The sequence below is a fragment of the Trifolium pratense genome, linkage group LG7 (assembly GCF_020283565.1).
Source record: "Trifolium pratense cultivar HEN17-A07 linkage group LG7, ARS_RC_1.1, whole genome shotgun sequence".
Taxonomy (NCBI): Eukaryota; Viridiplantae; Streptophyta; class Magnoliopsida; order Fabales; family Fabaceae; genus Trifolium; species Trifolium pratense.
This window is the reverse complement of record NC_060065.1, coordinates 41,569,368-41,593,988: the sequence shown is the minus strand read 5'-3', so window position 1 is coordinate 41,593,988 and position 24,621 is coordinate 41,569,368. Positions and strand designations below refer to the sequence as shown.

Sequence of the window (24,621 nt, the reverse complement as noted above, 5' to 3'; positions counted from 1 at the left end):
CATTTTATATATAGTTTTTAAATAATTAAATTTATTATTAATAACTTGTTAAATGTGTTTTTCCTTAGTCAATAAATACGTTGTTTTCTGTTACTATGTTATACCACTTTTTTCCTAGTTAATAGCTTTAAATCAATTTTAATTGCAAAAAGATGAAAGCATATGACAATAGATATATACATATGTATGTGGGATGGAAATGGTTAAAAAAGGTGCTTATACTCTTCTTCATTCATAAATATAGACGTGTTTTTGGGTGAGGATGATTGATCTTTTGGGCACATAGAGTTTCAAACATAAATCAATATTACTTTCCCTAATAAAATTGAGGTGTTATCTTCATGGGTTACATCACCGGTATCTATTATTTCTTGCTAGTTCTGTCATCTCAGATATGATTCATATCCGGGAAGGACCTATTGAATCCTGGGAGATTTGCGCTTATTAGGCGGATAAATCCTTAAGGACAGTGCGATTAGCACGCCTCATGTATTGTTTTATCGTTTATTATTTTACAGGCCATTCATCGGTGCTGGATTCATGGTTGCATACTTTACGGTTGCCGACATCAATCAACGCAATTACAAGATAAGTTCTATGATATCAATTTTAATTTATTTTCTATAATATTTGTTGAATTACTTGAATTAATATATGGTTGAATATTGTGATTAGGTACAATTTTTACAACAATGTATATATGTGAAGTTACCATTTTACCCTTGAGTAGGATTTTACGAATCGAGCTACGATCCCGACCTTACGACTCTCCACTAGCCTATAATCTAAAGGCTATAATTGTTTTATTAAATTAACTCAAGAACAAAGAGTTATGTGCATATGGTTAATAATATTAATAATATAGTTATACGCAAACAAGGGCATGGACAACGATTTTTCTAACCCCATGAATTTAAAATTTGATACGACAAGCATGATTTTTTATTTGTCGGACAAAAGACTAACTTCATACTCTCTTCAATTAACTCCCCCTAATTTTGACCTTAATTTTTATAATGCAAATCGAAATCGATATTAAAATGGATGAAGACGCCATGATCATACCTAGAAGGTTTCGTTGGGAAGTCAAAAGATTGTTGGTTAATTTGATAAGCCGCCAAACAAAGATGTAAACTTGGAAAGGTAATAGTAAATAAAAACCTAGAACACACGAGTGCAAAGTGAGTCCACACAAGTTATCATGTTAGAGGAGTGTTAGCTATTAGATTAAAACTTTAGACGGATATGATTTGGTGTCAAACTTTAAGTTGACATCTGGTGTCAACAGATCCTGACTCCTTCCACATTTGATCAATTGTCAAAAATAATGAATGGTTCATAGTCTTAAATTGCACTATCCTCGATCGGAAAAATAATATTATCGTGATCGCTCATTACCACTACAGTTGGTATTTGAAATGATCAATCCAACTACATGTTGACAAGTCATTAAGGTTGAGAGAATATTTAATTTAGTGATAGTCACAATAAGTCTCCTACTCAAACTATGGTACCGACAAAATGAGTCACACTCAGATGAGAAATGAGACACAACTAATATAACTTTATTGTAATTTAACGTAGTTTAACAATCCTTAAATAAACATTGGTGTCTTAAGGAAGAAAACTATAGAACTATATATATTAAAGCTAAAAATGTTTTATAGTAATTTTTTAGATATTATTCTTTTTTGTTGTTGTCGTCGTGTGTTATCTTTAAAATGTTTATGTTGTCACGTTTCATATGTTTAGATGGACATTTAGTATAAAAGACTCCTACGTAGAAATTTTTTATTTGTGAGTTTACTATAAAACAAGTTTACCACCAATTTAACGCGAGTTTCACACCTAAACACGCAAAATCAATCAATTTTGCGTGTTTAGGTGTGCAAAATCAATTTAGCGTGATAACATACAATTTTGACACTAAAAAAATAAATTTACCACTAATTTAACGCGATTTTCATACTTAAATACGCAAAATCGATCAATTTTGCATGTTAACATTACGATTTTGACAACTTTATTTATTTATTTATTTTGATAAAAGTGAGGGATAAAAGCCCAAAAAAAAACTTTATTAAATTGAAAGTAATACAAATAATATTAATTAGAGTGTTTAACTAGAAAAGTTAATATATATTATACTAAAAACAGAAAAAAATTTAGTCATATTGAAACAATTTTATTTACAAAAAAGGTGATATATTGTTGGATTAATCAATGGAGTATAGTTTTAGCAAAAGAGTAAATAGCAATAAATGTTATCAGATCAAAAGTAGTATTAATCGGTCATTATGTCTGTATTAACTAATCTAGGAGAACAATCAAATCATTCTGAAGGGCATTTACGTCATTGCACATGTTCCTTAATTTGCTTAATCAATCATATTAACATTAATTAACTAATCTCATACACACACACAATCGCGTATAACTATATATATAATACAACAAAGAAAAAGTATAGACTCCAAATCTAAATCTCCGTAGATTCATTCGTCTTCTTCACTTTCGTATTTGTCTCAATTCTTCTTCTTTTCTTCTCTCTTACCAATTTGTAAGTTTTTTTCTCATTGCTCTGTTTTTTCTTGTCTTCATTTAATTGATATATTTGTTATGCCCCATTTGATTTTTTGGATTTTGTTGCTTTAAAGATTTGAAATTTAGACTAATGAGTTTTTTTTATGATCTGGGTATTGCTCAATTTTGTTGGATCTGTTGTGATTTAGAAGATCATGTATTATTAGTATTAGTGTTATTAGTATTGTATTTGTATCTTAAATTGATTGATTGATTGATGATTCATGTGATTGTTTTGTTTCTGCTGAAGCAAGTGAAGTAATTAGATCTGTGTTGGATTTGGTATTATGAAGTTAAGTTGTTAGTTTAGTTGATAATTCATTGCATTTTGGAGTGTTTGTGTTGAATCTCAATCATGCAATTGTGTGCGTGTGTGTTCATTGCTTAGGAAGATTGAAAGAGAGTGAAAAAATATAACTTTAATTTTCATTTTGTTAATCTTAATGGTTAGATTTATTTACTATAATTCAGTGAAATGGATCAAGAAAATGTGTTGCTATATGTTTGACGCTATTTGTTCTTTCACTTGGACTTGCATGTGATTTGTAGCTATTTACAGATCATGATTTAATCTCATCATGAATCTCATCTTGAATACTGATTCATCATGATGAATCTCGATTAATTCTAATGAATCATTACATAATTTTGCTGCATATAGCCACTTTTTTCGGTCAACTTTGTTTAGTCAACCACTTTCAATTTGTCGTTTGATTTTTGACTTGAATCTTGAATTATTTTGATGTACATACATGATATATCAACTTATTACTCCCTCCGGTCACTATTATAAGCAAATTTGACTTCACCAGATACATCACTTTTTCAATGTACCAAAAAAGTCAAATTTGCTTATAATAGTGACTGGAGGGAGTATATTTCTATGCCACTTGTTTTCACTTAAAAATATTATATTTTTATTAGTATTGTATCTTACAATTCATAATGAGATTCAATTCACAATTTAGAAATTAGTTTTTTCCAATCCACGATATGAATAATAATTTTATAACGATGCTCTTGCTAACTTATCCAAAAGTTAGCTTGTCTTTAATGTAGAAATATAATGTTATTGAGTTTATTATGAGATGAATAGCTTTTGTAGTATTCCATAATGTTTCATTTTAGTTTATGTGATTATTTGGTAAAAGGGAATATTTTGGTTATATTTTTTTGTGGTTCTAACTTTTATTTTGTTATCTGCAATTACTTATATTGCAGAAGTTGCTTGATATGGCAACGCACACCCCAAAAAATATCCTGATTACCGGGGCAGCGGGATTCATTGCATCTCATGTTGCCAATCGGCTAATCCGGAATTATCCTGACTACAAGATTGTTGTGCTCGACAAACTTGATTACTGTTCTAATCTGAAGAACCTCATTCCTTCAAAATCATCTCCCAACTTCAAGTTTGTGAAGGGAGACATTGCAAGTGCTGATCTTGTCAACTACCTTCTCATTACCGAGTCTATCGACACAATTATGCACTTTGCCGCTCAAACTCATGTGGACAACTCTTTTGGTAATAGTTTTGAGTTCACCAAGAACAACATATATGGTACTCATGTCTTGTTAGAAGCCTGCAAGGTAACGGGACAGATCAAAAGGTTCATCCATGTAAGCACTGACGAGGTCTATGGAGAGACAGATGAGGATGCTGTTGTCGGAAACCATGAAGCTTCTCAGCTACTTCCGACAAATCCATACTCTGCAACTAAAGCTGGGGCGGAAATGCTTGTCATGGCCTATGGTAGGTCGTATGGACTTCCTGTGATCACAACACGTGGAAACAATGTCTATGGCCCGAACCAGTTTCCTGAAAAGCTAATTCCAAAGTTCATCCTCTTGGCAATGCAAGGCAAAGTTCTTCCGATTCATGGTGATGGTTCAAATGTGAGGAGTTATTTATATTGTGAAGATGTTGCAGAGGCTTTTGAGGTTATCCTTCATAAGGGAGAGGTTGGACATGTTTACAATATTGGAACAAAGAAGGAAAGGCGTGTTATTGATGTAGCCACTGATATATGCCGACTCTTCTCGATAGATCCGGAGACTAATATAAAGTTTGTAGAGAACAGACCGTTTAATGACCAGAGATACTTTCTTGATGACGAAAAGTTGAAGGTTTTGGGTTGGTCGGAGAGAACAACGTGGCAAGAAGGCTTGAAGAAAACCATGGATTGGTATATCAACAATCCTAATTGGTGGGGTGATGTGAGCGGTGCATTACTTCCTCACCCAAGGATGTTGATGATGCCTGGTGGTATGGAGAGACATTTCGATGGATCTGAAGAAGAAAATTCTGCAACATATGTCTCAAGTACGAACACTCGAATGGTGGTTCCACCAACCAAGAACCCTGGCTCATTGCAGAAACCTCCTCTCAAGTTCTTGATCTATGGCAGAACAGGTTGGATCGGTGGTCTGTTGGGGAAACTGTGTGAGAAGCAAGGGATTCCTTATGAGTATGGAAAAGGGCGCCTTGAGGATCGTTCGTCACTCGTGGCTGATATTCAGAACGTGAAGCCAACTCATATTTTCAATGCAGCAGGAGTGACTGGAAGACCTAATGTTGATTGGTGTGAATCTCATAAAACTGAAACCATCCGTGTCAACGTTGCTGGGACTTTAACATTGGCTGATGTAAGCAGAGAGCATGACCTTTTGATGATAAACTATGCTACTGGATGCATATTCGAGTACGATGAAGCTCATCCAGAAGGTTCAGGCATTGGTTTTAAGGAGGAAGACACACCTAATTTCAGTGGTTCTTTCTATTCCAAAACTAAGGCTATGGTAAGTTAGCAAACATGATTTAGAATTTTATCCCCTTTTGATTATGTTTATTATTTTTGAAATCGAGTGCAAGCCTATAGAACAAATCATGTTCAAGTAATGTCGTTTTCCATTATGATTATTGATTATGAGTATTCATATCTCTTAATAATCTATCTTTGAATGTTTCTCAGGTTGAAGAGCTTTTGAAAGAATATGACAATGTGTGCACTCTTAGGGTTCGCATGCCGATATCATCTGACCTAAGCAATCCGCGCAACTTCATCACCAAGATTTCACGTTACAACAAAGTAGTTAACATTCCAAACAGCATGACTATTTTGGACGAACTTCTTCCTATTTCAATTGAGATGGCAAAGAGGAACTTAAGGGGTATCTGGAACTTCACAAATCCTGGTGCCGTGAGCCACAACGAGATTCTCGAGATGTACAGGGATTACATTGATCCAAGCTTCAAGTGGGCTAACTTCACACTTGAAGAGCAAGCCAAAGTGATAGTTGCTGCAAGAAGCAACAATGAAATGGATGCATCCAAATTGAAGAGTGAGTTTCCAGAATTGCTTTCCATCAAGGAATCACTGATCAAGAATGTCTTTGAGCCAAACAAGAAAAGCGCTTAAAAAAGATCAAGTAACTTCAAGTTTTAGGACATCATTTACTACCAAATATTTGTGTTTGGCTACTTAGATTATCACTCATTATTTCATTGTTATAGTTCCATCTTGTTATTGTGTTTAGAGGATGATATTTTCTAAACAGTTTTATGCAGCTTTATTATAGTTTAGTGTACTATGTTAAGAGCATCCTTAGGGTCTTGTTTGTTACCTTGTGAGCTTGCTATGGAGGATAAACTTGGCATGGAGGACATGTATTCTTTTATTACTCATATCTTTTTTGTGACTTATGTTTGTATTTGTATTCTTGTAATTGACATTCATTTAAATTTCTCATATAGAGAAAAACTAGTGTTATTGAGCACTATTAAAGCATATGTACTTTGTCAATAAAATAAAATAAATAAATATGTACCTTAATACTATTAAAAGCTGAGTTTTTTTTTTTCCATTCCAAAAAGAATCAATATCAACTTTTAGAGGAAAAAAAAAAAATTAACTAGTGTCTATTCAATTGCTTGCAAAAAAGAACCTAGTATTTTACAGAAAAAAAACTAATGTAACATCATCCATCCAAGACTTTAGCAAAAAGAAAATTCAAAACTACTTTTTTTTCTACATAAACAATAAAAAACTACTTTTTTCCTTTCTTACAAGACCATCCAAAACTACTTGTCCACAACATTAAAGTAATTATGAAATTATTGGCTAGAGAAATATACCAAATGACTATATTACAAGGAATTGCGAGACTAAAAATGGCTAAATTATTTATCTTTCAACCTGAGGAATCAGCATAGTTACTAGGATGAATCAAATTATGAAGCTAGAAGTATCCTATAGATGCAAATGCAAGTAATCTTATAACTCTCAGAAACTCAGTTATTACTAGAAGATGCATGTGCAAGTTTCTTCAGAAAGTCAGCAACATCATCAGATGATGGAAGCGTAAAGCGAGCATTTGTTTGAGTTCTCCCAACAGCACATGAGAAGTAATTCTCCTTCTTGAGGTCAAGGACATTCCAAGAAATCTTCTCGGGAGCTGGCTTCCGTGCTGCACGGCTGAAATGATTTGTTTTCTTATCTGAATTTGAGATAGGGCGTTGTCCCTTGTTTTGATTTGTTGACTTGAATCCATTTTTAATTGCTGGGATCTTCATTGGTGATGCCTTCTCATTAGAAAACTTAGCTGCATCTGTTAACTTGCTTCGTTGAATACTCGCACCATAACAAGAAGGCTCTGGCTCAAAAAAGTCGTATATGTCTTCATCCTGCTGTGATCAGTTATGTTAAACTTGTGTTGCGCAAGAATATGCTAATCAATCTTGAATTATATGGGAAAACATGCAATTACAAGTTTTCATATATGCAATCATGCTTGATAAGGAAAAATTCTCGTATTAGATTGATAAACATGATATAGTTATGTGGAAAAAACATATATGTTGAATCAAAATTTAAATCACCTTTCCCAGAAAATGTCCTATACACAGAACATAGTCAATTGGTGTTGTCATGGATTTACTGTGAACTATCTCCCCCAGGATGCGGTCAATGGCTGCTCCCTAATTATAAATGAAAAATTGTCGCAAACATTTAAATCATTATGGAAATTTTCATGTCAAAACATAACTGAAGTTAATCATCAGAAATGGAATTTTACCTTTGTAACACCAGCAGCTCGCACCTCAACTGATCGGCTCCCTTGAACTACTTCAACTGATGCACTTGAAATTGGACCTGAACAGAGATGTTGCAGCATGTCCCTTGCTTGAAGTTTTCCAAACTCAACATCTATGATTGTGTGAGCTAATTAGTAACTGCAGAAACAGCATGCAGAACAAAAACAAGTCTTCTTAAACACAACTTAAGTACCTGCATGTCTGTAATTCCATACAAGCGAAGCCTCCCGTTCTTCAAAATGTGACCGAGGTGTTCTTTCAGTGAAATACTCAAAAATATGCTGAAAATACATGATCATCAGTGTAAGTAAATATCATAGGGAAAGGGGCAATTAAAACTCTAAGGAATTAAAATTTCAAATAAGCACCTTTACGCTGTCAACCCATTCCATATTTAGTTGTTCTGGCATTGTTGTCATCCATTCTCCATTTGAAGGGTTTAAAAACATTCCATTCTCTGCTGCCAGCCAAGTGTTATATTCTCTAAAGTTCTGTAATAACGAAAAGTTAGAAGTGGACTGAGTAGTTTGCAAAGATGGAAGTAATGTATAGAGAATTACTTCATCTAGAAGTGTTCTACCACTTCCACTAAGCACGACAACTGTAGTATTTGGATCACTGCAAAGTTGTGCCAAGGGTTGTTTCAATTCTGGATGCACCGAGAGTTCCATTTCTTTCAACTGATCACCTTTTCTCTCAACTGGCTCAGTTAAAGCTCCATTGAATCCCTGCAGTGTATATATATATATCATCAATGTCAAGAAAAAATGTTAATAGAAATTATGATAGATAATACAGTTCGTGATAAATTAAGAGTGAAACATCACAAATCAACAAAACTTCAAGAAGTAATTTAAGTATTCAAATAGGATATATGCTTTATGATAAGAAAGCATACCAAAATAAGCAATCGATTAGTTGACTTCAGATATTGTTGAATTGCTTTCGGGGTTGGGAGCCGTGGTGGAAATTGTTTTGTCCTTAGCTGAGCCTCAACAACAGTATCATTTAGCTCGCTGCAAATATTTAAAGATAAGGATCATCATGGTATTGACCTAAAAAATATTACCTAAAAAATGCATGTCTTTCTGTTATTTCTAAACCTACAGTGTTACAAGTAAATAAGCATGTATTTACCTAAAAAATGTTATCTGCGTAGTTTTACAGAATTTACCGAAAATAATTAGGCAAATCAAGCATATAACTACCAGTAAAATTTAAGAAAAAATCCAGAGTTACCGTTCAAAATTTAACTGCAGACCAAATCACGAATCACTATGTACAAATTTAACAGGTCCTAATAAGATACACCACCCTCATTATAAACCACAAACTTCAAATATATGGGAGAAAATATTAGACTACTAATTAGTTTACCTAACAAAAGTTTCTGCCCATTCCTGTGCAGTGTGGGTTGTTACATGATGGAAGTTGTGCCTATGTCGTTTCTCTCTCTCAGCAGATGGCATGTTCAGAGCTTTGGCAATTACTTCAGCAACTTGTGAGATGTTCCAGGGGTTGACCAGAAGTGCCCCAGCACCAAGAGACTGCGCCGCACCAGCAAACTACAAGAATACCAAATGTCAGATGTCATATCAACTAGCTCATCAGTCATCCGCTATCAGCTAGCTCATATGAATATGATATCGACTACTTTTGGTCAATCAGAGCCTAATAGAGAAATTAAAAGGAAAGATATTTATTCTAATAAGTTGCACTTACTTCACTAAGAATGAGAACTCCCTTCTTTTTTTCTTGGCAGGCCACAAACTCGTAACTGACAAGATTCATTCCATCCCTCAAAGAGGTGACAATTGCTACATCTGGGTAAGAAAGACAGAGTATGAATATGCTATAAGCAGAAAGCCAGAAACTTTACAACAAAAATAAATTGAATATTAGGAACAAATAGAACTTAACACTTATAAGACAATCGAGAATTCAGGGAAATATAAATAAAATTAGGATTTAATAGACATGAGGCTGTGCTATAGCATATTGAAATAGCACATACCTTCATCTATGTATGAGACATGAAGAGAAAAACACTTGGCAAAGAATGTATTGCAGTATTATTTTTATTTTAAATCATGCTGATCAAAACTACTAGAGATGCTTCACATTGGTGTAAGAGCACCTATTCAAAAGTAAAACATCACAAAGCAGTTTCTCACTGTTTACAGACCTTTGGTAAGCGAAATGAATATAAGCATGTGGGGGAAAAAGGGAGAAATGTAAATAAAATTTGTAATGAAGAGGCTAAAAGGAAAGCTGATGGCCGCTGGCGATAATTATTCCACAAGAGCCCTAAAACAAGTATTTTCCTTTTTTGGTGAATAAGTATGCATCAGAAAGCACAAAAACCGCCATCCAAAGTTTTGTTTACACAGGGTCTTTTTGCAAATTGACATCAGAAGTTATTCACAGGATACATTAGCAGGGAGAAAAATATCTCAAAGAACATAAATTTTACCTGTAACAGCATACAAAGCACATAGTGAATGAAATTCAAGAGTGCGGTCCTGCAGATATACCAATATTAATTAATAATATTCTTTAAGCCATCTAGCATGGAAGTTTGATTAATAATAAATAAAGGACATAGACTGCATCAGGCGATCTAGCATTTGGAAGTTTGAAATAAGTTCTGTAAATATATATAGAGTAAATACTTATTACTACGAAAGGCTGAACAACGAAAGTCACGATTACATTACAATCCACCCATGATTTCTGTCAAACAACAGGATATACAATTTTTTAATAAAAAAAAAGAAGAAACTGATCTATAGCCAGTTCTTGGTTCTCGTTTAAAGATCTTTCGTGATGTATAGCAGTTCTGATTCATAAATTCAATTTATTCTTTTTCATTAGCATTTCGATCTTTTTCTTTCATTTCCTCAAGAACATGCCAGATACTGTGCTCACTTGTGTTTTTATTTTCTGTCAAAATTGGGATAACTTTTTGTTTAAAAAAAATGCTCACATCCATACTGTTTCACATTACCCTTTCGTTTCATATACAAATTAAAATGATTTTAACTTCTAAATTCTAGTATTATTCCTCCTAAACTCAATACTCAATTTCACCTATTCCAGAGAAAGTGTTGGCACAAACAAATGCACATCAGCTCAGAAATTAACAAAACTATATGCAGCCATAACCACTGAATTAGATGATTTGATGAGATATCATTAACAGTCACAGAAACAAAGTACATTTTTTTTGACGGAAAAGTACATATGATGGAGGTATCAGCATTATTATAATGATCATCAGATGATAACATTTATAAATATATACCAGGTGATGTATAGGAACAGCAGTCAGTGATCCAAATCTGCCATTGATGCGACCAACAATTTCATGAACCTGGCTTGTAAGCTTTTGATCTGTAAATATGTAAGAAATACAAAATGAAATGAGTAAATGTACCATATGACAGTGGTTAAAGATATAAGACTATTCTTGGGCTTCCACCAGGGAAAAACAGCCTCAATAAATCGACTTATCAAAACAACAGGGAAAAATTGAAACAAAAACCTAGATTATTGCCTGCTACAATGAACAATGAAGATGGAATAATGAAAGAAAAAGGTGTCATATAAGTGAACATACACTCCGGAACATCTGTTCTTGTTGGCACAGCAATTTGGAGCAGAACAACTTTATCTCGCCAATGTTCATTTTCTTCCAAAAATTTCTCAAAAGCTAGAAGTTTTTGAGGAATTCCTTTAATCATATCAAGGCGATCAACACCTAACATAACCTGTCAAGCCAGAAAAATGGTTAAGTAAGGTCAGATGATAGTAGCAATTAAAGTAGCATTTTGTTCTGGACAGAAGAAAAAAACACAAATACAACTTCTATAGTGAAAGCATGTTTATATAACAGCATCACTCATGTATTAATGCCCCATTTTACTGAAAGAGTGCAACCTAAAACTATAAAAAAGATTAAAACACAAGATAGTAAACCCTTATTTTTGTGAAATGCAAGTGCGGAGTGTGAAAGCTCTCTACTGAGAAGACCCACAGACAGAGGCTTCCGTCAGAAAAGCGGAAGAAACGAAGATAGTCTGATTAAAAGTGGTAGGGGTAAAATGATAACAACTACCATTTGAGAAGGCCATCATCGTCCAAACGGTTGAAAAATATGGTTTTTCGTAGAGAAAAATGAAATAATTTGAGGCATGTAGTGTGATAAGGCTTGATCTTTTCACTGTTATATTAATACGAGAAAGACACAACAGGCAAATAGTCCCCACAAACCTAGAAACTGGAGGTCATAACATGTAAAAATCACAATATGCAGTAGCCTCCAAAACAAATAAAACCGAGTCTATCGAGTGACTTATAATAAGTTGAAGACAGCAGCACCATAAAGAAATAACTATTAGTAGTAACTGCGGCATAGTATATTAGTTGTGCGGTGTATAGACCAAAGAATACAAGGTCATGTTGCATTTTCCCACGTTTATAAGACAAAGGTTGTAGGGATGAACTAGCAAAGGTAGTCTTGGCCTTTGATGACATTTTTTATTTTTTCCGTATTTTTTTAATTTCTATCAATGTAATTTTAGTTCAAATGGAACCAATTTACTCCAGTGGAAAACATCACCTTTTCCAATCTATAATCCTTAATAGATTTTATCTTGACCAAAATTGTCATGACTCTAATCTATAATTTGTAATATGAAAGAAATAACATTTTTTTTGAACAAATGAAAGAAATAACATTATAAATCTGAATTAATCTCAAAACTAATAGCACACCATGCACAGAACATAATAAGATTATCATCCAGAAAAGCATTTGAAACAAAGCAAAAGGTGTACCTTTCTGCCTTTAAACCTTTCTTGTAAGTCTTTCATGGGACCTTGGACTTTAGGGTGGTCAAGTGCATTGATGAAGCGCTCTGAGTCTATACCAATTGGAAACTGAAATCCAAGAGAAAAATAAATTAGTAATTAATTCTTATTTAATCTCATCATGTTGATTGGTTAAGTCCTAAGAAGAACAGTTTCATTCAAAATATTTTAGGCAATGTTTATTTTCAAAAACTTTGAAAGTGTCGATCTTATAGAAAAAAATAGCGACCACATACTGCAGCAACTCGAGTCAGTTTGCCATGATCCTCAACCCCTTCTGGTGTGGCTTCAAGTCCAAGAATGCGAGTACAAGCACTAACAAAGTGTCGTGCATAATCATAGGTGTGAAAACTGCTCAAAAAAATTCCACTTATCCAAGTCAGAAGCAATGGCAATAATATAAAATAAAACTGATTATACAATGAAGGACAGCATATATAGGAAATCACAAAGATTAGAACCCAAGAATTGAGAAGAAAAAGCCTCAAACTACATTGGAAATATTTGTTTAATATTTAGATTTAAATGTCCTTTAATTTAATGCAACAATAAATATTAGAAGGGTGAAAAAAATGATTTTTTTATTTTTATTTTTCCTCTATTAAAATTTCTCCCCTGAACATAGCACATATTTAAAATCCCCTCTGCAACTTACCCGACCAAATCAGCAGCAAGAACTGCACGCAGGAGCTCCGAACGAGATGGCAGTGTCCTGTGAATTTCAGAAGATGGAAATGGGGTATGGAGAAACCAGCCAACCTTCATTTTCTTGTTGAATTTCTTTAAGCATTGTGGTAGAAACATAAGATGGTAATCATGGCACCAAACAATATCACCCTCTTCATAGACCTCATTTACAACATCAGCAAACATTTGATTTGCCTGCTGATACGAATCAAATTGAGACTCGAAACCACGAGTTGTCGCTAGACGATCTTCTTGTGGAAGTCCAAGGTAATGAAAAAGGGGCCACAATATGTTATTGCAATAGCCATTATAGTACCGATGAACAATTTCTTCAGTAAGAAACACTGGGATACACCTCTGTAACACAGGTAACAAGCAAGCAGAATTTTTTACAAATAAAAACATAAAATCCACTGATGTAACAGCAGAATGACAAATGCAGAAGCTATTTATAACATTGTGATTGAGAAAATATAGTACCTTTTCAGCCAATGCTTCGGAGAGTGACTTCTGTCCAACCTCATCCAGCACATTGACTCCAGCCCAACCTATCCACCTCGCTTCAAACTCCTTCACACCTTTATGAAAGAACACGTCCCGTTAGAAAACTCTTTGTAAGCTAGGGGCAAAATCATGGATCTAAATTGCAGTTATGGTTACGCTGTGATTCATGATATTGCAGCAGAGTGCGGAATGTGACAGGTGCAGCCGTAATTGCAGTTGCAATGCCATTGAGCTGACCTCTAAATAGGGTTTTAAGTAAAGGTCCATGACCGCGACATAACATTTTTTATGTTTTCAAAACCTCAACGTCCACTGATGGAGGCTGCATCAGATGTATTTTGCTGTGATTCTCAGTAATATCAATAATCGCGACCACAACTGTTACTTAAAACCCTGCCTCTAAAACATTTATATTGCAGCAGCCACAATTGCACACTATGGGTCAAATTCGTTTCAAAATGCAATGCAATCAAACTTTGAAACCCATCTTCCGAAACCAATAACAGTTAAATTCATATGCAAATTTCAAACCATAAAAAATAAACAAAAACTGAAAACCATAAAAGAACAAATACTTAAAAAATCACCCAACACCACATACCTAAAAGCGCGCTCACCAAGCCACCAGCACTGATCTCCAAAGACCAAGTATCCTCACCTTTCCTAACAGCTGAAACTGGCAGTCTATTCGCCACAACCAAAAGCCGTTGTCTAACAGGTTTTGCAGCTTCCCTTTGATATCCACCACTAAGAGCCTTTACTGCTGCTACAGCACCTTCCACGAATCGTTCATCATGGGAAGCACCAGAGTTATTATATTCTTTTAAGCACAGGCCATGCTCAAAAGATTCAGTAACCAGATTATGATTATTATTATTATTACAGTTATTATTATTAATATTGTTATTGTTATTAATATTATTATTGTTATTAATTAGAACAGTATTAGGAGATTCAATCATAAGAGATGGTGCCTTGTTGTTTTTTCTTAGCTCTCTTCCTCTCACAAGTCGTTCAACACGACCTGGACTACTACTAAAATTACCATTATACTCGTTCCCAGTCATAAGCTCGTTCTGGAACCCCACCATTGACGTTGAATATCAATTTCTGTAACAGCTAATTTCCTTCCCCTGCATATTTTTTTTTTTGCAAAACAAAATTGTTAAACTTCAAAATTCAGCTTCATATAAAGGAGAGTATAGCAGTATTCATTACAGTGGCAAAGAAGAAAAATTTATAATGATGGAAAATTAAAAATAATGTAGGTTTTATATCGACTCTAAAATCATCTCTATCAAACCGACTCTGTATTATTTTATTGGGCTTGTTAATTTGTTGAGTTGAGTGGCCCATGTAATAACATATTAATTTTAAATATCTTTTATAAGAGGCTAATTTTTTCCTTATAAAATCAAATTATAAGTTTTAAATTGGAAATTTCAGATTCCTAAGCTTACATATGAAAATGGAATCAAGAGTATCCCTGTGGCAGCACATGAGCAGAGTAGAGAGCAATGAAGGAGACAGAGAAATTGATGAAAATAAATAAGGAAAACATTGAAGAAAAGAAGGTACAGTGAAGATACTCGAGAAGTGAATCAAATCAGTGAGAAGGGTTAAAAGTCCAGCTCAGGAGAGACCTCGAAAATGAGCTGAGGCTGAAAGCAAAGAGACAGACTAGTCTTGTTCAATACGTCAATCTACAGCTGGGTTGGGCAGAGAGAGTTAAAGTCAGATGAAAGTGAGAGAGGATATTTATGTAGAGTGTGAAAATCTGCAGAATCTCAATGGCAGAGAATTGACAAAGTGAGAGAAGAAAAAAAAGGAGTGAAAAGCAATACAATCCTCGTGTAAGCTTTATAAGGTACCATAGCCTCACTACCATGCAAGTGAGTAGTAACACTCAAGATTTTGTTGAAAACAGATAGAAAATATTTTTCCAAAAATAAAAATTGATAAGAAGTAATTTTATTTTTTATTTTTGAGAAACCAATCCCAAATCCACCAACCAATAAATGAATAGTTAGCTGTCATACATTCTAATCTCTTCAGCTTTGTGGGATCCAAATGGACAGTAAACTCTCACCAAGAGTTTTAACACGTGTTTCATACATTCTAATTCTATTAACACAATATGAACTCTTTGATTATGATTTTTGCATTAATGTATGGTTATCTCGACTATTGAGACTTGTAGTCTCTCCAGCTTCAAAATGCCTAAGTTTATTATGGCATTTTCATAAATTTAATTAACCTAGCGTGTTTGTCGCGATTCACTCGACGTACATGCATGCATTACAAACATATTGAGCATGCCTCCGATTACAAAAGACATGCTTTGTTTGACATTTTCGATATATGTAAATTAACGAGTGGTATCGGGTATCCCACACAGGGTTTGTGTGTGAATTGCAATAAACTAATGTGTGTACTTTTGACTCACACGGCATATAAGTACAAATTAGATTTCCTATAGTCACTTATTGCATGCAGTCATTGACTACATTAATGTATGGTTATCTTGACTATAGGGAATTTTAGTCCCTCCAACTCCAAAATAACTATGCTTATTCTGGCAATTTCATAAATGTAATTAAATTAGCATTTTTATCGAAGATTTCCTCGAGGTAGACTACAAACGTATTAAGCATGCCTCCGATCCAAAACATCGATGCTTAGTCTGACACTTTTCATTAATGTAAATTGCCGAGCAAATTTAGCCATATATCACACGAGATTTGTGTGCGAATCACCATAATCTAATGTGTTTACTCCTGACTCACATCAGATACAAGCGTGAATCACAATTTCACCAATGTAAATAAACTAGTATGTTTACTCTCGTCACACAAAGAATACATGCATGAATTGCAAATGTATACAATGTCTGGGACGAACCAGGGGAAGGCAAGCGTGGTGAAATGAAATGTGATCAGATGTACTTGTAAATTTGTTTTTTCAGCTTCGCATTTTATTAGTTGTAAAAGTGTATTAGTGTTTTGAACTTTCATGGATGTTTAATATTAAATTCTGAAGTTTAAATCTCAATCATTAAATTTTAATCTGACAATCATAACAATGTTGACTGCGTGCAGTCACCAACTTGTGATTTCACAGGATCCAGATCCAATCATTCAACGAGGCATTGATTTCAAAACAACCAGAATAGTTTTGTGGTGATTTGCTTTCAAAGTTGTATCACCAAGATTCTAAACATACCCTAAATTTGAAGATTTTTTAAAAGGTTTACAGAAGACTAAACTTTTCAATAAAAAACACATGGTAGAAAAATTATTATGAAGTTATAGATATATACCTTATATTTTATAGAAATATCAAATGCGGTTATAATGAGTGTAATCAGTATCTCATAACTGTCCAATTAGATAAACTTTATATTCTAATTAAATATAAAATTTGGACTGTCTGATCTCAATTGAACAGTCCCAAATTACTTACTGCATGACTACATACATATTGCACTCGATCCAGATCATCCTAAGAACATGTGTTAAGAAAATTAAAAGTAGACCTTTTTTTTGGTACATATTAAAAGAAGCCTGTAACAAAAAAAAAAGACCCAAAGAAGCCTATGAAAAATACTAAAATCCAAGATGCACCGCGCTATTGCCTTTTATTACAAGTTAAATGAGCACCGTCTTCTATTTAACAAACTAAACATAGTATATGGACTCATCATAGTGTCATTGCCTGCACATGAAAAACAACGAATCTGATCATCTACGGTCGATTTTAGAGTGTATCTGACTGTATACCGTTATTTTATAGATCAATACAATTTCTTGCTTCAATTTAACGATCTACATTTGAGTGTACCATAAAGTAGAGGATCAAGACTCTGCTAAATTTAAATCCCCTTTAAAGCATTTTTATTAACATAGGAGTAATAGCAAATGATATGTTTGTAAGTTTTTATATTGAATTTAACTCACCCCTATAAAATATCGATTAATAACTATTTTCAATTTAGAATTATCTTTTTTTAATGTGAGACTTGCATTTTTACAAAACGCACTAGCTCACAATTGCTTGGAACGAGTCAATCACCACTCACATTTTATTTTATTTTTAAAATTTAACATTCGGTTCAAGGACAACTAATTTTTTTTTTTTTATCAAAGGACAACTAATTTTTAGAATCAATCCTACTGCTACAAAGACCCTTAAAATAAAAACTAAATTTTGTATGGACTTACCCACCAAAATTAAGTAAAACCTATAAAACAACTCTCCCTTAGATAATCGAAAATATCTAAACTATATACCAAATGAAAAATAAAATGCCTATTTTTTTTTTACGATAAAATGCCTATCTATTTTTTCCCTATCTTTTTGAAAGAAAAAAGAAGTACATGTGACTAGTTGCTCAAAAAGGTCCACTGGTTCAGCGAAAAAGTGTCAAAAGTAGATCATGTTTAGATTTCCAGTCTTTTCCTATCAATATTTTTTTTTTTTTAAAGATTTGCGGCATTTTATTTTTCTCTCGTATATAAAGGCAAAGGGAGTTCGCATTATTGAATTGCTGCTGCCAGATACATGAAATCAAACTTCTAAAAGGAATGGACCCCGTAAGACCTAAAGTGACCAGGGAAATCCAGTAGATTAAGAAAACTTGTCTAAATTCAGGAAGGGTTTGTCTGGTTACCACAAATTTAAGGACACTTTTTCCACCCCACATTTTTAAACAATTACACATGTAATTTGAAGTATACATGGACAACATGATTTGTGCAAAAGTATATCTTTTTATAGCACATAATTTGTGTTTTTTCTGATCCGCAAAGTCATATTTAAAGTGAAAAAAAGTTTATAAATAGATTCCTTGTAGTTACAAGTAACAATAGAGATGATCTTAGCCCATAAAAAGAATTAGGTTTAGATCTCAATTTTCTTATTTGATTTATTTATAATAATGGTCTAATTTTTTGTTTGTTTGTTTGATGGCCAGATTTAGGATTTTTTTTTTTTTGATTGATAGATTTAGGATTTTTGTGACCGAAAGGAATTTGGCAAGTGAGACTGTTATCTTGACTGTTCAATATAGAGAAGTCTAGCGTGTAGTAATTTCTTGAACGGCAATTATGATGGTTAGATGAGTTGATTTAAGTGATTAATGAGTTTTTTATTTTGGCAAAAGTGATTAATGAGTTTTAGTTAATGTTTTTTTTTTGAAAGGTAGTTAATGTTAAATTAAATTTTGCCACAAATTACATGTTTGTTAAGATATTTTAAGAAAATATAACAAAATAATATTACAATAAATTTAATTGGATGACTTTGAAAAGAAGTTTTAGACTTTTCTTAAACTCTAATAAAAAGGGGGTCTATTTAGATAAACAATTTATGTTCAGCTTATTGCATTAGTAAGAAAATAAAATAAAATGTCCCAGTGAGCTTATCTCAGTTGGTAGGAACATCCCACTATATGTGCACAGTCCGGGTTCGATCTTGGGATACTCCACTTATTCAGCTTTAAGGTGGATTTTCTAGCCACTAGACTACTTAACAAAAAAAAATTGTTTTTTATATATAATAAGTTGTTTTGAAAAACTTATAAAAATAAGCTAAAATATATTTTTTTAAAATAAGCGTGAAAAAAACTTTTAAAAATTGTAATAAATTATTCCTATAAGTTCTTTCAAACAGTCTCCTAAAACTTATGTTACTAAATATGCATTGCTCATGCACATAGCACATGATTGATAAATATCATTGTTTTTTCTCCTTTCTTTTGTGAGAAAAGCATTTATGAAAAAGTGTATGAATTTCTGATATGATGTCAAAGTGTATGAATTTCTAGTGCACGATTAACATTATATTAATATTTACATTGAAAGATTGAGTCAGCCTCGCAATAAACTAAATATTTAGTAAAAATACTCTTTTTCTATTAAACAACGTGAGATCAAAAATTACATGAGATCTCAAATTAAACAAGTCATAACAGGTATCATGTGCAATTTAGGTAAACTTTGGGTATATATATAATAGCCCTTAATATTGTAGGATAAAAGAAGGATGATGGTTTTTTTAAGATAAAAGGGGATGACTTATATATTATTATATAGAAGTATGTAAGAAGAATTGACCAAATAAAGAATAATCTAAGAGAATAGAATATGGTCTATTATTGGATGTGATTCATGACACGATATTATGTCCATTTGATAAAATAAAATAAATAAAAAACTTTAGCTGTTTTATAATTTGTCTTTCTTTAGTAAAGTTGTACTATCTATATATATATAATCTTGAAAGATGTTTTCTTTGGGGAAAAAAAAAAAAACTTTGTACAACAATGGAAATTTTTTTATAGATGCCTTCAATCATCTTATTAGATAAATATTTATAAAGATATTTTAAACAATAACATAATAAAATAAAACTATGATTTGATTGAATGTTTATAGAAATTAATCTCTGTATATATTATTTTAAAACTATATGTATAACAAATAATTAATCTAATCTTATAATATAATTAAATAATTATAAGAATCTTCATCATGTGTACATAATTAAACGTTAACACATTACAAAAGTCATTTTCATGGGCACCACCAGCGTATCTATACCTTACCCTGCAACTCCTGGTCCAAAAGATTCTACTACCCTCATGCATTATATTTTTTTCATGACCCTACTTGTTATGAATTTTCTTGTCTGCTCTCAAACAGTAGTAGTCTATAAGATGCATTAGCCTTAGGTAATCACTCCCAAGATTTTTATTCTTGCAAGCACAATGGTTTCAACATCAGGTGCCTTTTTTAATTATAAATAATCAGGTGCTCTTTTTCAAAGTGAAAAGCAAAATGAGACAGAACAGTTAATCTAATAATCTCTACGTAGTAGCATATCGCCAGCAATATTTATTAGTAACCTAAAGAGGCAACTTAAAAATCAGAGGCTTTAAAAAGGTGGAATACACTATAAAATGTAGAATTATTCCATACGTCAGCACCAAGCACACGAGGCATAACACTTGAAAAAGTAGAACCATTTGCACTGACTTTTTATTCTCGAATGATCATGCGATCCAAAGTTAGATACTTGCAACCAGGGTTTTCAGAAAAAGTTAGAACCTATTGTTGTTGCTTCACTCGGTATGCGATCTCGACCATAGATTTATGATCGAACAGCTCCTATTGAAACAGTCAAATTTAAAAGTTTAACAAAGTATTCATTCTCAGTCTTAGAATTTGGTCAAACTCATTCTTATAAAACCGACTTGTAATGTGAGGATTGTCTCTTACTTATAAGACATTCAAGTCATCTCGCAACCGATGCGGCACTTCTTAACACACCCCTCAAGCCCAACACTATTGGGCTTGATGCATGGATATAAACGGTAGGTGGCCCGATAGCAGAAACCTGATAGTAGGCAGCTCAACGAAACGTGGAGAGGTTCCGATACCATCTTAGAATTGGGAGTCGGGCCTAACTCATATTTACAAAACCGGCTTGTAAAGTGAGGATTACCTCTTACTTATAAACACATATTTAGGTCATCTCGCAACCGATGTGAGACTTCTTAACACTCAGCCATTCATATTTTATCGGACAGTCAACAACAGTTATTGTATCTATCGAACCCCTCTAAGATTTTGAGCATAATTGTACTACTAGTACTAAGATTTTGAGCATGACTATTCTGAACCCCTCTATAATGACACGAACTAAGTTGAATTCTCTTTTTGTTTTTGCTTCAAATAACCTAACTATGAAACTCACACACTAAGTATAGAAAAGTGGAGAATTGCGGGTTTAAACTCGCACTCTAGCATATCAGACTTTCATGTAATCTTTTAATATCTAAGTTGTATTTAAGGGACAAAATGAATTCTCACTCATGTTACTAGAATTTAGTAATTAATTGTCTACTATAAAGATCATTCATTCCCAATACAATAGGACAGGTTTGGGATGATGATGACAGAGTTTGACTTAGCAATGACACAAGTGTTGAACCTAAAGAAAATCAAACTTGCTCTATAACTAACATAGCTTTTATAGACAATAAGAGAAACCTCAAGCATACTCTTTCAGGGTCCATCATTTCTGTCATCCACAAACTCTACCACATGGGTGCCTAAGTGAATCACATGTGATGCAAATCTACAGAGAGATGAGAGAAATCTTTAACTCAGCTTGTCTTTAGAATCTATGGCCACAATTCATTTCAACCGCTTCTTATAGATCTTTTCTGTTTTCATGTTCCTAATTCTCATTCCTCTCCACACATAAACAAAGGACAATATACCACTAGCAATAGCACTTTTGAAACATGTTTCACAGACTAAACTTCCATGGTCCCAGAAGGGGTTTCAAGAAACTAATAAAAGGATTTTGAAGGAAAAATTTTAAGGGCCAAAGAGGCAATTTAACAAACACTATGGGGGGGACCACAAACGTATAAAGTTGACACTACTAGAATAATGCAAATATGCCAATATCCACTAAAATATCTACCTGTAGAAACTCCTATGAATAATTTAACGCATTTTGACCATAATTGACTTCTCTGGTTTAGGAATCTTCATAATATATTTTTCAGGAATTGGACACGTTTAACCGAATTCGAACTCAAAATCTTAAGGCGTTCTGTAAATTTCAGTGTTATTTATCATTTTGTCTAGACACCAAAAAATAGAGTAAACCGTCAATTTCAGATAAAAATAAATATAAACCATTTTGAGGTCTCGAGTCTCGACAACGGAATTACAATTGCAATTACGGCTTCAGCAGCTACATCTTTCTGTCGTATCAAAGTACTAACCACAACCGCAATTTAAAACTAGCTAATATAAAAAAAATAAAAAATAAAAATACACGAACTAAAGGAATTCGGCGCTGAAAACAGAAAACAGAGATGCAGCGAACTAACGACGTCGTTTTCAACTTCTCACTCTCGTTTACGGTTTTCCACGTACAACAACTTTCTTCGTATTCATTCAAAAACCGAAAATCAACATCACGAAATTTCATTCAATTTCAAACAAAAAATCCAAAACAACATGCAAAAATCAAGCGTTTTACAGATCTAATCAAACAGTCAGAATCAATCATCACACAGAAACACTTACAGAAAAAAGAGCGAGAAAGAAAACTAACCTGAAGCGTTGATTCTGCTACTGATTTTTTCTTTGTTCCGAGATTTTTCTTTTTTGAAGCGAATAACCGAAAATGGAGGTTAGGGATTTTGCAGCCAGAAAGAGAGAGAAAATTTAGTGTTGATGTTTGGATTCTGAATTGTGTGAGTGAAGTAGTAGATAGAAACTGAGGTTTATATAGAAGTGTTAATGAGAGAGAAAATGAGAGTGGCATTTGCATTTGGTATTCTTTTTTGGCGGGTCAGAGAGGAGTGGGGGGTGTGAGAGTGAAGACCAATCACTTGGAGGGAATTTGTTCTAATTTTTAATATTTCTTTATAGATTTTAAATTTTTTTCTTTTTTTAAGAGATTATTATAATTTATTTATGAGTGCAAGTGTGTGTTGAAATTAGAATGGACCACACTTGATTTTGTTTAAATAGGATTTTGATTTATTAGAAAATTGGAGGATTAGATTTGTCATGTTAGTTAATATATGCTTTATTATGTCACACCTTTTTAAAATTCTTATATAGTAATAGTACTATAACTTAATAGTCAATTTAAATTAGGCAAATAGAAGTTTATATAGTTCGTACGAAGTTGTCTTATACTGTGACGTCCGGAACTGTTAAGCCGTTTAGGGAGAGTTTCGCTGAATTCGACATTGGACAATTTTACAAGTAATTTTTTGTACTACGGTGGGATGACAAAAATATCCGTAGATTAAATTTGCCACATACATGGAGCGGATAGTTTAATGGATATTCGCGGATAAGATAAATGAATATTTTAAGTACCCATAATTAATGGATACAAATTCAGATTTGATGGTATTTGTATCCGCAGATATCCGTACCCGTTGGTAAATAAGAAAATTATATAAATATTCATACTTATCAAATATAAAAGAACCTTTTTAATTTTTTGTTTTGATTAAAAATAAAATGTATGAAATTTTTTAAAAGAGAAATGTATGGATAATATTATATTTTGGTAAAAAGAAAGAAAATAAATGGGTTGACTTTGTAGTTTAATTGAAAGTGAAATGTATGAATATTATTATGTGTTAATAATCTTTTTCTTGTTTGTTTAGAAAGAAGATAAACAAATTTCAAATAATTAAAACAAAAATTCTTTACAAAAATCACAAATTTTTTTTTTAAAAAAGTTATTATTCATGGATATATGTAAATATATGTAAATATCCATGGATACTTCAAAATTTGTGGATTACCCGTTTAGCGGATCCCCGCACGGATATGGAGCATATATGAATATCATATTTATCTAACGGAGCGGACACATATATCATACTATCCGCCCCCACGGATATCCATTTACATCCTGAACATTTACTAAAAATCTTAAGATATTAGATTCATAGATTCACTCACTTATATATTGTGAACATCAAGTCTTCCAACTAATGTAGGACTTTCCGTTAAAAAAAAAGAAGCTAATATAGGATTTAACTCACACTTGATAGATTTCAACATCTCTCATCATATCAAGTTTGTCTTCTTTTTATAATTAAAGACATAGCTGAAAGAAAATGATATTCTTTAAATATCAATCATCTGATTTTAATTTCAGCCATCTAATTTTGATTTGCAACTTCTGATTATTCATAGTCGGCCAAACAAATCTAGAGGCTTAAAGCAAGATTTAAAACGAGGCCCTTTAAAACTAACAACAACAAAATTATATTGAAATAAAATTGGATTTGTTAATCTCTCTAAGGGTTTTGATGATAACAAATTATT

General features: G+C 32.8%; 2 protein-coding genes across 5 annotated transcripts; one reads left to right on the top strand and one right to left on the bottom strand.

Moving 5' to 3' along the window:
• Positions 1-2,422: 2,422 nt before the first annotated feature.
• On the top strand, positions 2,423-6,371 carry LOC123894948 (trifunctional UDP-glucose 4,6-dehydratase/UDP-4-keto-6-deoxy-D-glucose 3,5-epimerase/UDP-4-keto-L-rhamnose-reductase RHM1). Its single transcript, XM_045945101.1, has 3 exons — positions 2,423-2,560; positions 3,805-5,382; positions 5,556-6,371. Exons 2-3 carry the CDS (start codon positions 3,817-3,819, stop codon positions 6,000-6,002), a joined length of 2,013 nt encoding a protein of 670 aa, XP_045801057.1. The 5' UTR covers positions 2,423-2,560; positions 3,805-3,816; the 3' UTR covers positions 6,003-6,371.
• Positions 6,372-6,556: 185 nt separating this feature from the next.
• Positions 6,557-23,116, bottom strand: LOC123894947 (alpha,alpha-trehalose-phosphate synthase [UDP-forming] 1). Of its 4 annotated transcripts, none has more exons than XM_045945098.1 (19): positions 22,877-23,116; positions 15,202-15,450; positions 14,343-14,874; positions 13,718-13,815; positions 13,206-13,594; positions 12,787-12,901; positions 12,518-12,619; positions 11,298-11,448; positions 10,983-11,071; positions 10,152-10,200; positions 9,401-9,501; positions 9,056-9,243; positions 8,577-8,694; positions 8,239-8,406; positions 8,047-8,169; positions 7,872-7,959; positions 7,660-7,790; positions 7,463-7,561; positions 6,557-7,270 (listed from the first exon to the last, which is right to left on the bottom strand). In XM_045945098.1, the coding sequence occupies exons 3-19, from the start codon at positions 14,830-14,832 to the stop codon at positions 6,875-6,877; spliced, it is 2,895 nt and encodes a 964-aa protein (XP_045801054.1). In that variant the 5' UTR covers positions 14,833-14,874; positions 15,202-15,450; positions 22,877-23,116; the 3' UTR covers positions 6,557-6,874. The 4 variants fall into 4 exon arrangements, with proteins under 4 accessions (XP_045801054.1, XP_045801055.1, XP_045801053.1 ...); XM_045945099.1 differs by having other exon boundaries at positions 15,385-15,450; XM_045945097.1 differs by lacking the exon at positions 15,202-15,450.
• Between the last annotated feature and the right edge of the window lie 1,505 nt (positions 23,117-24,621).

Coding starts and splice junctions, on each gene's coding strand:
- LOC123894948 (XM_045945101.1), top strand. CDS start 3,817: ATGGCAACGCACACCCCAAAAAATATCCTGATTACCGGGGCAGCGGGA. Junction 5,383..5,555: donor ATTCCAAAACTAAGGCTATG/GTAAGTTAGCAA, acceptor AATGTTTCTCAG/GTTGAAGAGCTTTTGAAAGA.
- LOC123894947 (XM_045945098.1), bottom strand. CDS start 14,832: ATGGTGGGGTTCCAGAACGAGCTTATGACTGGGAACGAGTATAATGGT. Junction 12,902..13,205: donor CTTGCTGCTGATTTGGTCGG/GTAAGTTGCAGA, acceptor TTTTTTGAGCAG/TTTTCACACCTATGATTATG. Junction 8,170..8,238: donor GTAGAACACTTCTAGATGAA/GTAATTCTCTAT, acceptor TCGTTATTACAG/AACTTTAGAGAATATAACAC.